Genomic DNA, 14,685 nt, shown 5'->3' on the forward strand with positions numbered 1-14,685 from the left:
TGTGGTTTCTCTTTAGCCAACCCACTATTAGGAATCTATCCCAAAAATATTCTGGCAACAAAAACAAAAAGCAAATATATGCACAAGGGTATTCAGTATTACTAGTTATAAAAGATTGGAAACAATCCAGAGGACCATCTATTAAAGACTAGTTGGGTAAAATATGGTACATCCACACAATGAGGTAATATACTGCTGTAGACTACTATCTAGAATATAAGTGAAAATGCAAAGTGGATAAGGATATGTAGAATTTTCTCCTGTTCTACAAAAAGTGGATAGATACACCCATAAACTCATATGCATACAAACATTTACATAAATTTGCTCATATTTTTAAAATATTTTAAGTAGCTTTCAAACAATACAATAAAAATTAAAATAGGCAAAAGAATAAAGCTGATATGGCATAGTTAATTAATGGTAATTTTATTTTTGATACTGGATTTATGTTATCTCTGATGTTATTATATATTATATATCTTTTTAAATGTTGTTTTCTCTATATTTGTCACTGGTATACAAAAATATAGTTGAATTTTGTACAACGACCTTGATCTAGAAGTCTTGACAACTTAACATATTAATTCCAACAGTTAGTAAATAGGTTCTTTTAGATTTTCTACTTTTATAAACATCATCTATGATGATCTATGTTATCACTATACCTGGTGATATGCATCCTACATTAAAGACAACTTACACCACCCTACTTATCTTTTCCTTTTCACAACCAACCTCCATGAAATAACTGTCTATAACCTCACTACTCAGTGTGGCCCTTGGTCCAGCAACATTATTATCAGCAAGGATTTTGTCTGAAAAGGAGAATTTCAAGTCCCATCCTATGCACAGCAAATCCAGAATCTGTACTTTAACAAGATAACCAGATGATCTGCACATATGAAAGTTTGAGAACTTGTAATCTCTACCAGCTGTTTCCAATCCTCTCTTTCTGTTCTTTTTTTTTTTTTTAATGTTTATTTATTATTGAGAGACAGAGAGAGACAGAGCATGAACATGGGAGGGGCAGAGAGAGGGGGAGACACAGAATCTGAAGCAGGCTCCAGGCTCTGAGCTGTCAGCACAGAGCCAGACGCAGGGCTTGAACTCACAAACCATGAGATCAGGACCTGAGCCAAAGTCGGACGCCTAACGGAGCCACCCAGGCACCCCTCTGTTCTTTTTCTAGTTCACTCTAAGTCAACTTGCACTGCTCTTAGATTGCTAAATCTTACAATCTCATCCATTTTTACTGCTATTAAAAAAAACGCCAGTGGGGTGCCCGGGTGGATCAGCTGGGTAAGCATCCAACTCTTGATTTCCACTCAGGTCATGGTCTCACGATTCATGGGATCAAGCCCCATGTTTGACTCTGCGCTGACAGAGCAGAGCCGGCTAGAGATTCCCTCTCTCTCTGCCCCTCCCCTGCTCATACTCTATCTCTCTCAAAATAAATAAACATTAAAAAAAACAAACATACACACCATATTCTGACAACTCCCACATTTATGTCTCCAGCCCAGATCTATCTTCTGTATTCTATGTTATAATATCAAACTGCCTACTCAACATCTCATGGATATCAACTGGCATCTTAAACCAAACATGTTCAGAACTAAACTCCTAATCTTCTCCCCAAATACTCTTCTTTTCAGTCTTAGTCATTTCAATAAAAGGCAATTCAATCCTTCCAGTAAATTCCTTTGATTTTCAGTTTTCCCCAAACCCTGATCCAATCTATCAGCAAATCTTCTACTTCTAAATATATCCAAAACCCAACCACTTCTCGGCCACCACTTGGTATTCCTGCATTCCTATTCACCACTGAAGGTAAATGGAGTCAGATGATCCTTTTTACAGCATTACAGATCATATCACTCCTCTACTGATCTTACTCAAAGTGAAATCCAGGGGCGCCTGGGTGGCTCAGTTAAGCATCCGACTTTGGCTCAGGTCATGATCTCACAGTTCGTGGGTTAGAGCCCCGCGTCAGGCTCTGTGCTGACAGCTTGGAGCCTGGAGCCTGCTTTGGATTCTGTGTCTCCCTCTCTCTCTGCCCCTTCCCCGCTTGTGGTCTGTCTCTGTCTCTCTCAAAAATAAATAAACATTAAAAAAAAGTAAAAAAACAAAAGTGAAATCCAAAGCCCTTACCATAGTCAAAAGACCATCACAATCTGTCCCTCTCACTCACCTCACTCCACTACCGTGGCCTCTTTGCTATATTTCAAACGCCCTATGCATGTTCTCAACTTTGCCCTTGCTATTCTGTTTGAACACTCTTCCTTCATCTATGCATATGGCTCACTACCTCATTTCCTTAGGTCTCTGCTAAAACCTCATCTTCAATGAGGCCTTCCCTCTCACCCCTTTAGAACTGCAAACCTCATTTCCTGCATTATTATTCTCCTTAACATGTTAACTACTGACATCCTATCTACTTTACTTGTCTCATCTCCTCTCACTAGAATTGTGTATCCAAACATGCGGCTATTTAAATTTACATGTAAATGGGGCACCTGTGTGGTTTAGTCAGTTAAACATCCCACTTTGGCTCAGGTCATGATCTCGTGGTTCATGAATTCAAACCTTGCATCGGGCTCTGTGCTGACAGCTGAGCCTGGAGCCTGCTTTGGATTCTGTGTCCATCCTCTCTCTCCATCCCTCCCCTGCTCACACTCTATCTCTGTCTCTCAAAAATAAATAAACGTTAAAAAAAATTTTTTTAATTAGAAAATACAAAAACTTACATGTAAATCAATTAAAATTAAAATTTTAAATTCAGTCCCTCAGTCACACTCACCAGATTTCAGTGGGACAACACAGAGAACATGTTCAATAGAAAATTACACTGAACACTCCTACACTGGAAGATAAGCTCCATGAGGGTAAATTTTTAGGTTTCGTTCATTGTGTATATCCAATACCCTGAACAGTTTGATACATAGTAAGTGCTCATTAATATTTATTAGATGAATAAAATTAAATAAATAAACCTGAGAAATGAATTGGCATACATAATTAAGTTTTTTTAATGTCTTTGTATTTTTTTTTTATTTTTTTTTTATTTTTTTTTAACGTTTATTTATTTTTGAGACAGAGAGAGAGAGAGCATGAGCGGGGGAGGGGCAGAGAGAGAGGGAGACACAGAATCAGAAGCAGGCTCCAGGCTCTGAGCCATGAGCCCAGAGCCGGACGCGGGGCTAGAACCCACGGACCGTGAGATCATGACCTGAGCTGAAGTTGGACGCTTAACCGACTGAGCCACCCAGGCGCCCCTGTATTTTTTAGAGAGAAAGAGTGTAAGCAGGGCAGAGAGAGAGGGAGACAGAGGACCCAAAGCAGCCTCTGCATTGTCAGCACAGAGCCCAATGTGGAACTCGAACTCATGAACCATGAGATCACGACCTGAGCCGAAGTCGGATGCTTAACCTACTGAGCCACCCAGGAGCTCCCCTAATTGAGTTTTTTAAAGCCTATTTAAATTATCCCCGAAGTAATGCTTACCAATGCAAGAGGAAGGAACACTTCCCAACTCATTTTATGAATCCGGTATTACCCTGATGCCAATACCAAAGACATCACAAGAAGAAAAATAAAACAACTATAGATCAAGATCCCTTAAAAAGATAGACGCAAAATCCTCAAAAAATATTAACAAATCAAATCCAGCAATATATAAAAAGTATTATTCACAAATGAGATTCATCCCAGGAATACAAGGTTGGTTTAACACATAAAAATCACTGTAGGGGTGCCTGGGTGGCGCAGTCGGTTAAGCGTCCGACTTCAGCCAGGTCACGATCTCGCGGTCCGTGAGTTTGAGCCCCGCGTCAGGCTCTGGGCTGATGGCTCAGAGCCTGGAGCTTGTTTCCGATTCTGTGTCTCCCTCTCTCTCTCTGCCCCTCCCCTGTTCATGCTCTGTCTCTGTCCCAAAAATAAATAAAAACGTTGAAAAAAAATTAAAAAAAAAAATCACTGTAATACAACATATTAATAAAAAAAGGACAAAAACCATGTGATCATCTCAATAGATGTAGAAAAAGCATTTAACCAAACCTAACACCCTTTTATGACAAAATCCTCAACTAAGGATAGAAAATCCTTCAACCTGATCAAGGCATCTACAAAAACCCACAGCCAGGGAGCCTGAGTGGCTCAGTCGGTTAAGTGTCCGACTTCAGCTTAGGTCAATGATCTCACAATTCGTGAGTTCGGGCCCCGTGTCAAGCTGCTGACAGCTTACAGCCTGGAGCCTGCTTCGGATTCTGTGTCTCCCTTTCTCTCTGCCTCTCCCTGACACACACTGTCTTTCTCGCTTGCTCTCGCTCTCAAAAATAAACATTAAAAAAAAAAATTAAAAAAAAAAAAACTCACGGCAAACATCATACTTAATGGTGAAAGATGAAATGGTTTTTCCCTAAGATCCAGAGAAGGTAAATCTATAGACAGAAAGTAGATTAGGGGTCTAGGCTGAGAGAGAAGGAGAAGGAAACCGCAAAGGGCATTGACTGCTAATGGGTACAGTTACTTCTTGGGGTAATGCAAATGTTCGAAAACTAAATTTGGTGATGGTTCCTCAACCTGTGAACAGATCAAAAAAACCCACATTCAATTGTATGCTTTAAATGGGTAAATTTTATGGTGTGTGAATTATAGCTCAAAAAGCTCTACAATAATAAAACAATGACTGCAGGACATCAAGATGAACTTTTCAAACAGAACTTGTGCGTTTATAACTGAATTTTAGAAAAAAATGTAAAGTGAGCTTTACTGAAAGCAATATCAAAAACTGTTAAGAGTTGTCCTGGAGTGGTAGAATGATGGCTGTTTTTCCTAAACTGTCATTATTGGTCTATATTTTGTAAACTAATTATTAGCCTATAATCCTAAAAACTACAAAAATTTAAATACATACCCAGTAAGGTTGGGACAGCATTTCATCTCCAGGAGACCTGTCTGATCTAACGCACAGGCATAGATATCAATAACATGACCAGTCGTAGCAGCTCGATTAGCCAATGCTTCAAAATGCTACAAAAGATTTTTTAAATCAAATCAAATCAATGTATAAACTCAACCATCCTATAAATCATTTTTCCCATAAAGAGATCAAAATGGCCTAAAAAAATACTAAAACTATAACCCATAATAATTTAAGTGTGATATGTTCTAATTTTCTATAATAGAAAACTCCTCATAAAGTGATACAATAACTTCTATAAGTCTGACACTTTCACATTTTTAAGGCATTCTAATAAACTCCTAAATTAAGCTAAACTTGGAGAAAAGGTATAACAAATATCTTGCTCTTCATACATAAACATAGTAGAAGAGGAACACAGAACTCTTTTTCTTGGCTGAGTCCACACCCAGATAACAAAAACACCAAAATACAGAAAAACACTAACAAAAGCTGTAAGATAAACAAATACAAAACATTTTTTGAAGCTCTAAGAAAACTTCCAACCTCAAAAGGGAAATCTGGTGGCAGGAAAAAAATCCAGTAATAGTGACAAAAATTATGTTATTATTTACACTTTTAAAAATATTATGACTACCAAAAAGAAGTGTTAATATAGTACAACTAAACTAAAATTGTAAACTCCAGAGAATTTTTTTTTTTTAAAAAGGAACACTAACAGCAGAACCAATTCAAGGGAGCCAATAGTCAAAAGTGAAAATGTACTAACACAAACTCAAATAAAACTAAAGTTACATGAACAGAAAACAACTCATAAGTCAATGATGGACTATTCACCCTCTGAACAAAATACATATCTAGAGGAAGCCTCTTACAAATGAAAAACTGGAAAATTCAAGAAATTTTTCCTGAAGCAGGAAAGATATTCTTTAACATGAATATCAAAAAAGGCACACAGTCGGGGCGCCTGGGTGGCACAGTCAGTTAAGCGTCCGACTTCAGCCAGGTCACGATCTCGCGGTCCGTGAGTTCAAGCCCCGCGTCGGGCTCTGGGCTGATGGCTCAGAGCCTGGAGCCTGTTTCCGATTCTGTGTCTCCCTCTCTCTCTGCCCCTCCGCCGTTCATGCTCTGTCTCTCTCTGTCCCAAAAATAAATAAACGTTGAAAAAAGGCACACAGGGTTTCTCTCAGGAGTAATCTTTAAAGAGACACTTACTGGGAAAAAAAAAAAAAAATACAACCACAAAAAAAAAAAAAAAAAAAGAGCTACCTACTGGTGCTACTATTAAGTCTTTAAATATTTACAACCAGAAAAATTGTAACTTAAACTATCAAAAAAAAAAGAGACTATTTCTCCAGTTCTGAACAGTAGTTACAGCATCAGACTTCACAATATCAGATTTCTTATTATAAAGTATGTGTATTCTTCCTCTTCCATCAAATGAAATTTTTCTATTAAAACAAAAAACTTAACCAAATTACCTTTGTTCCCTTTTTAACATATTTGGCATTGTCTTTTTCAATGTCATGCCATGATCTTATAGGTGTCTTCAATTCATCTCCAACCACCATTCCAGGCCCCTGAGTGGCTGGACCGCCAATGAACATCATGATACGAGCACCAGTGTTGGGAAAAGTACACTATCAGAAAAAAGTAACTTGTCAAAAGAGTTTAAAGGAAGATACAAGGATATATATTTCTAAAAGTGAATTCTGATATATTCTTTCTAGAAAACAAGAAAGCATAAATTATCCAAGAATAATCAAATGTTTAAAATGAAATTTAAACACATGGTATTTGAATACCTTTCTTTTGAAATCTTATCTTAAATGATAGTGCCTTCCTAGCTTTAAAATAATTCATATGGGGTGCCTGGGTGGCTCAATTGGTTAAGCATCTGACTTCGACTCAGGTCATGATGTACAGTTCATGGGTTTGAACCCTACGTCAGGCTCTGTACTGTCAGCTCAGAGCCTGGAGCCTGCTTCGGGTTCTGTGTCTCCCTTCCTCTGCCCCTCCCATGCTCATGCTCTGTCTCTCAAAAATGAATAAATGTTAAAAAAAATTTGTTTTAAATAATCTATAAGCCTGATTCCTATAAATAAGGATGCTGCTCCTGCTTAACCAGTCCTAGACTGGAAGGAGTAGAGAAGGAGTAAGAAAAGGGACATCTTCCTGTTTTACTGCTGTAATTCTATTTTTCTTTTTTATGTTTAAAACATATGCATGGCTTATCTTTCTAGTTTAAGATGATGGACTGAGTATTCCAATCTACCTTTCCTTCTTCCAAAGTGAAATGAGAAAAATGGTAGAATTTTTAAAATAAATAACTACATAAATGAAAAATAAGAGTGCTATCAGTAGACTAGAAATTTTGAGGACTCAAAACAGACAGGATTGCAAAAGCTGTATCATTTACATTCTTTTCTGAAGCTATAATGTAACTTGAAAAATGTGCTCTGTATTTTTGTCCAACAATTGCTTATGGATATTGCAAAGTATTTCTAATATAATTATATAAATACCATTAACTGTGGAACAAAGTAATTATACACAGAAAGAAGGAGATGTAAACTCCATAATGATATTAATAAATAAATAAACTGAAAGTTTTATGCAGAATGGGATATTTGCTTGGTTTCAAAGACTCATTTTCTAATGTTTATTGATTACAAAAGGAGGGGAAATAAGAGTAATTTTACAGTGGAAAAATGTGGCAGACACAATCTTAGTAAGTGATCATGGTGATTATATCACCTTGAATGGGGCCAATGAAAATCATGTGCCACCTGACAGGGTGTAATGAGAACACAGCATTATTTCTATGATAGTCCTGCTGCTATAAGACCTGAATCTAATTGTGAGGACATATCAAAACAAAAGTAATTTGAGAGTCTATAAAATAACTGGCCTGAATCTTCCAAAGCATTAAAGTCATGAAAGTCAAAGAAAAGTTGAGGGACTGTTCCACACTGTAGGAGACTAAATAGACATACCACTAAATACATGTCTCTGAGTGTATTTTTAGTAAAATAAATTTTTAATAAGATTCTTTTTAGTAAAAGAAATTATTGAAATAATCTATAAAACTTGAATGAGATCTGAAAGCTAGGTGATAGTAATGTATCAGTGTTAATATTATGATTTTAATAATTATATTGTAGTTATATACAAAAATATCCTGATTCATAGGAAACAACTAAAGTATTCAAGTGGTTAGGAACATCATGTCAGCAACTTAAATAGTTCAGAGGGAAAAATGTTCTTTACAACTTTTCTGTAAATTTGATAGCATATCATTTTTTAAAAAGCTTTTTTTTAAAAGTCTCTTTTCTAATTATAAAGCTAAGGTATGTGTAGTGTAAAATTTTCAAATTCTACTTAAAAGCTAAATTCCCCTTATTCTACCAATGTTAACATTTGGATGAACAAACACCCTTCCAGATGCATCTCTATACACAAAAAAAATATACCACAGATCAAATTTTAAGTATTTGCTGTCTTAATGACCTAATTTTTTCACTCAACATTGCCTTGTAGATAAAACTGATACACAAACATACACGTTTACATTCCAAAACAAAGCTATTGTCACTACCTCAAGTAGTCCTACAGCTATGGAAAGTGCCACCCCAGAGGAACGCAAAGGTCTCTTCCCCTGTGGTACAGGCCAAGGGTCTCGCTGCAGTTCTCCCAGAAGATCTGTGAGATTCATGTCTATTTTCTGTACTGGCTGCAAGAATCTGCAAAACAAAATTAAATCAAAAGTCATTTATAAATGTTTATGGGTAAGACTGTAAGAAACAAACTGTTTCCTTTTTTAGAAATAGAAAAAAGTAATTTGAATACATGGTAGACCCATGGTTCTCTAACTTTTGTGTGCATAAGAATTGGTGGGAGGACTCATTTTAACAGATTCCAGGGTCTTGTTTCTGCAGGTCTGAGGTAGGCCCCAAGAATGTGCATCTCAAACAAGTTCCCAGGTGATGCTATCTACTGGTCCACAACCAAAGTTTTAGTACAACCACTGTAAGTGAAACACTCACACCAAGTATTATATCAGGACTACGTCTTTCATTTACCAGTTAGTCAGCCTTAGGGCTACTGAAATAATTATGAGAAGATATGTCAACTCAATTTTAGTAATACTACTTCTGATTAGTAAGTTTGGGGTGGGGAAAACTACCTCTAAGGCTAAATGAAAAGTTTTTTAGGCCCTACTTTTGTTTGGCTGCCTTCAACTAGTTTATGAACTTAAAAACAGGAGATCAGGAATATATCAAAACTAAAAAAGTCCTTAACACTGTAATAATAAGACACCAACCATTTCAGTGGCATGATTCTGCCTCAACTTTTTAGAAGATGTACTAATGCTGTGTATTTATATTCCTAAAAATATAACAATATAGTATTACTGAATGTCTATGTTCCAGTTAAGGGTACAGGATGCTTAAAAGAGCTGCACAAATTGTAAAATTCTCTTTGCCATATTTAATAATTACCTATTGGAAGGAGGTGGCTGTTGTACCTGAGGACCACGTGTAGCTTGAGTCACGGGTACTTTAGAGAGTCCCAGCATTTCCTGTAAAGAGATTATTTTTGTGATATCCATTTAAGTACTCCTACAAAGATGTATCAACTACTTACCATATGCAAAATGCTGTGCTAGGTATGAGGAACACAAAAACAAAGAACATAAAGTCTCTTTCCTTAGAATGCAAAAGGTCTAGTTAGCGAGACCCTCAGGTAAACAATAACAATGCAAGGAAATAACAAGCATAAGAGAACAAAGTATAAGGTGCTATATGAGCAAACAGGGATACTAGCTCAGAAATAGTTTATTTCTAATTAAGAGTCAAAAAGTTACTATGTAACATCAATGTCTGTACTTCTTTTAAGTTTTATCTTATTTATTTAGAGCGAGAGAGCACACATCAGTGCCAACAGGGGAGGGGCAGAGAGAGAGGGAGAAAGAATCCCAAGCAGCCTCCGTGCTGTCAGCAAAGAGCCCGACACGGGTCTCATCTCATGGGGCTCAGTCTCATGAATGTAAGGTCATGACCTGAACTAAAATCAAGAGCCGGAGGCTTAACGACTAAGCCACCCAGGCGCCCCACATGAATGTCTGTATTTCTTAACTTGTATTCATCCATCCCTTTGAGCAACTATATTTCAAGTACCTGCTATGTGCCAGGCATCTAATGGTAAAATATATATATATATATATATATAGCCCATGACCTTATGAAATTAAGATCTGGTGAAACAGACAGCAGTTAATAAAATCATTAGCTAAAAAAGTATAAAATTACAATTGTATTAAATGTTATAAAGGAGAGGTACATGGAATCGTATAAAAGGGGTTATAAGATATACATATGTATGTCTATACTTAATTTTCTGACTTAATTCCTAACCAGTTTTGTTTTGATTTTTAAGTGTACAAAATTCCTCTCTAGACACATGAAAATAATGTTATTTTACTGAAGTTTTCTTGAATCTTGGTCACGAAGTAACAGAATAAAAGTATATACAACAGAAAATCAGAAAGTCTAAAGATTTGCAAAGAAAAAATTATTGAACTAATCCTGTATTTCCTACACTCCTAGCAGGAAGAGCAACTTTTTCCTAAGAACTTACTACGTGCTAGACTCTGTGCTAAACTCTTCACATATACTATTTCTTCACAGAATAATAATGAAGAATATTTTTTAATCCCTGCTTTATAAATGAAAACTGACACTCAGAAAGGTTTTTAACCTGCTAAAGGTTACACAACTAGTAAGTTGCACAGCAAGATATTAAGCCAGGGTTTGCCACAAAGCCCTGTAAGACTTAACACTATACTGACTGTTCTTACCTTATTTCCCTTAGCATGAATAGTAACCTGGTAAAGTAAGAATTATTTACCCTTTTCCACAGAGGATAAGAAAACAAGCAGAGATCAACCCAATATTACACAACTAGAAGAGTTTCAGATTTGAATTCAGGACTATTTGGGGAGCAAAGACCAGGCTCTTTTCAACCAAATGGATAGAGAAGGAAAACAAAAACATTTCATCACAGTGCAGCCCAACAATAGTTAATGCATGGGAACTTTCTGAAGATGATGGAACTGCACTAGGGTTGAAACTAATGGCTGTAGAGTTGTGTTTTTCAGCTTGAATCTCACCTGTGATTTAGTTTTGTTTAATGTCCTTTCATGACTTGATTTCTCTCATATGCCAATGTATTTGTAGGTTTCCTAGATTTTATTTTTAGGGAGTGGGGTGATAATATCTTCCCATTTTTTGATTAAGCTGGTTCAGCTATGGTGCTATTCAGTAGGTATCTTCGGTGTCAGGTTCCATAGCTGAATGCCACTGTTATTATAATAATTACTTGTAATCACATTGTAAGCTTGAATTTGGGCTTATACCTGCATCTTTAGTATTCTGTACATTCAGTTATTTAGACTTTGGGAGACCTCCTGATCAACTTTGTAGGTTAAATAGACTTCATCAACTACAGTCTATTTTGAGTTTATAGTTTAATTCAGAATTGTATTAAATTGACATTTTGCATTTGACTTCATTTTACATTAGTTTGAAGTAAATTATTTCATATTTGGATTCTGGAATTTTGAACATTTACTGTAATTGTTAATATAACTGCCGTGAAATATTTGAATAAAGATGGCAAAAAAATAAAATAAAATAAAATAAAATAAAATAAAATAAAATAAAATAAAATAAAAACATTTCAATGGAGGAAAAAATTTAGTCTGTAGGCATTTATTGCCTGCAACAAAAAAGCAGGTATCTTATGTGTTTCATATGCAATAACATAACTCAAGTAAAATGTACTCTACAATCAGAAGTAACACTACAGAACTTTAAATAAGTTTGTAGCTTCAAAATAACAATAGCAAACAGTTACAGGCACAATCCATTCAATTTTCATGACCACTGTATAAGGTAGACACTATTATTAACTCTTCCACAGATGAAAAAAACTAAGGCACAGAAAGATTAAACTTACCCACTTTCTGTCCTGTCTCATGGAAACTGATGAGCCTCCTCTCCAAGGTACTCTGCTTCCTCTCTTCCTGAAGGCATCCCTATCATGTCCTCTGAAAGCTCAGCTCACTCTTGCTTTCAATTCACCCTCTTTAGTCTCTCTTCCCCTTCTATGTATAAACACATTCAAGTTCCCTTCCTAACCTAAACCTGTTAACTCGGTTCTCTCAAATTCCCACACTATTGTCTTCCTTACCTTCAACAAACCTCTGGAAAGAGCGCAAACTCTAATTTTCTTCACCTCCTCAAACCTTATTCGTGATCTTATTCACTGTTCATCATCCTCCCCATCCAAACTTGCAAATTCTTCCACTACTTTCTATCTCAGTTAACTGCAGCACTACTACCCCAGTCTGCTAAGCTTCAAATTAGAATCATTTAATATTGTTCTCAAAATCTTCTTTTCCTTTTCATTTGGGATACCTGGATGCTCCAAAGTCTGACTTCCTAGCTGTCTACTTTATGCAAGACTTACCTGCCATCTTCCAGGGTAACTGTTCTTATCAAGATTGTATCAGAATCATTTATAAAGTTTTTCAAATGCCTTACATGAACAATCCTACCCTCTCAACAGCCTCCCAAAACAAGCACACGTTCACTTACTTTCCCATGGTCTAGCAAAATCTCTGGGCAAAACATATATATATATATATATATATATATATATATATATATATATATATATATATAATTGAAAATATCCCTAGATGATCCTAGTAAGTCACACATAACCTCTCTGCCTTGGAAGATAAAGCTTCAATTTACTCCAAAAATAAAAATGTTGTCCTAGTGTATGAAAAAATATGTACGCTTGGTTCATACATACATACAACTCTCAAGACTTAAAATACCTCCCCCTGCCAAACATAGTAAGAGTGTTCAGGTCCTAAATGAGATGTCAAAAAACAAAAGCTAATATTCTGTGGTTGCTTTCCCTCAGTCTTCAGCATGACTCTCCCATTAGCCCTTCAAATCTCTAGCAAAACACCTTCAGTCTCACCATTAAACGTGAGGGATCTTTGGGGCACTTGGGTGGCTCTGTTGGTTAAGCGTCTGACTTCGGCTCAGGTCACGATCTCACCACTCATGAGTTCGAGCCGCACGATGGGCTTTGTGCTGCCAGCTCAGAGCCTGGAGCCTGCTTTGGATTCTGTGTCTCCCTCTCTCTCTACCCCTCCCCTGCTCACATGTGTGCACAAACTGTCTCTCTCAAAAATAAATAAACTTAAAAAAAAACTAAAAAAAGAAAAAGTGAGGGGTCTTCCATCTGTATAACAATAATTCAAGGGCAAATGAAAGAAAACTGATGTCAACGTTAAATAAAGCCTTTGTCATAATACAATTATATTAGTCATTCACAGTAAAAATATTTTCTAGAAACTTAAATCCAGAAGGCATTTATAGACATTTATGGAGTGATGCCCACAGATAAGGCTGAAACTACCATTCTTGTTGTTTACCTGCAGTTGTTTGGCAGACAAATCTTTTGTTCCTCTGAACACGTAGCTTTTTGAAATGCCCTCACATCCAAGTTCATGAACCTGTACCATTCTCCCAAAAGTAATAAGTCCAACCAAAGCTGTAGGTGGTAAAAGACTCAATGACATCTGCATAGATTCTTTCAGGGCTTGTAAATCTTCATCTTCCATGCAAGTATCAACCACATAGAGGAATATCAAAGGCATCTGAGGACCACGCTTTTAAAAAATGTTGTAATAATTAGGAAATAATGTATTAACAGTCAGCACAATATACAAGGATAATTAGTAGAGGACTAAATAATTTACAATACATTCATACAATGAAATCTTAATAAAATCATTTCAGAAATGAGAGAAGTTATCTATGCACGGAGAGATATATGAGACATATCAAAGGAAAAATTAAGTTTAAAAACATTATTTATAATTACATAAAGGAGACTTTCATCTTTGATCTGTTTAACTGCATAAGGCTTCATTTCTTATAACAAGTATTTATTTCTCCTAAAATAAGGAAACAGTAGTTATAAAGCTTAAAAACAAAACAATAAAGATCTCAACCTGAATTAGACCATAAGAGAACTGGGAACTAGCTAGGCTGCACAAGCTACTTCCTGGCGCACGTGAACCATGCTCTGCTTTCTCTACTAGAATCACAGAGGACATCGTTACTTTACTACTTAAATACGTAAACAACTAAGTAAAGCTGTCCAGAAAGGGAAGAAAAATGATTTTCTTAACAAGGACCAATGCAAAAGTAACTTTAACAGTTAGACTTGGGGATATATCATCAGGTTCTAGCATCATAGTAACTTAACTATTTGTGAACTGACCTTCCAACCACACAGCAACATTGAGAGTGTACTGTTTATTGATCTACTCAGTATAGCAAATCACACCACACCACCCAATATCCTAGCCACCTGTTAAATAACTACAACAGGGAAATTACCTTGTTCAAATTGAATAGGACAGTTCTTATCTCTGAAATGCTCCATCAATTCAATGTGGGAATCAGGAACAATGCCCTTAAGTCATCTCAATTTAACAATTCTATTGGTATAAAGTAAATCGCTGAATATTTAAGACTTTCTTAAGGATTTATGTTCTTACCAGAACTACATATTCAATGCTAGAAAACTGAGGTAAGAGCTCCGCAGGTTGATTCAATTCAGATATACCAGCGTAAGTAGGTGGAAACTACAGAGAGAAAACAATGAAC

General features: G+C 36.2%; 1 protein-coding gene across 6 annotated transcripts in view; it reads right to left on the reverse strand.

Annotated features, from left to right (window-relative positions):
* Window positions 1-14,685, reverse strand: part of SEC23A (SEC23 homolog A, COPII coat complex component) — a 67,560-nt gene that overhangs the window by 43,191 nt on the left and 9,684 nt on the right. For all 6 annotated transcript variants that reach the window (XM_045059839.1, XM_045059840.1, XM_011283203.4 and 3 more), the window contains 6 exons: window positions 14,577-14,663; window positions 13,443-13,679; window positions 9,427-9,506; window positions 8,523-8,667; window positions 6,406-6,564; window positions 4,919-5,034 (listed from right to left, as the gene is read on the reverse strand). In XM_045059839.1, the coding sequence (XP_044915774.1) occupies window positions 4,919-5,034; window positions 6,406-6,564; window positions 8,523-8,667; window positions 9,427-9,506; window positions 13,443-13,679; window positions 14,577-14,663 (824 nt within the window). The remainder of the gene's footprint in view (window positions 1-4,918; window positions 5,035-6,405; window positions 6,565-8,522; window positions 8,668-9,426; window positions 9,507-13,442; window positions 13,680-14,576; window positions 14,664-14,685) is intronic.

Source organism: Felis catus, chromosome B3 (genome assembly GCF_018350175.1).
Source record: "Felis catus isolate Fca126 chromosome B3, F.catus_Fca126_mat1.0, whole genome shotgun sequence".
NCBI classification, from domain to species: domain Eukaryota; kingdom Metazoa; phylum Chordata; class Mammalia; order Carnivora; family Felidae; genus Felis; species Felis catus.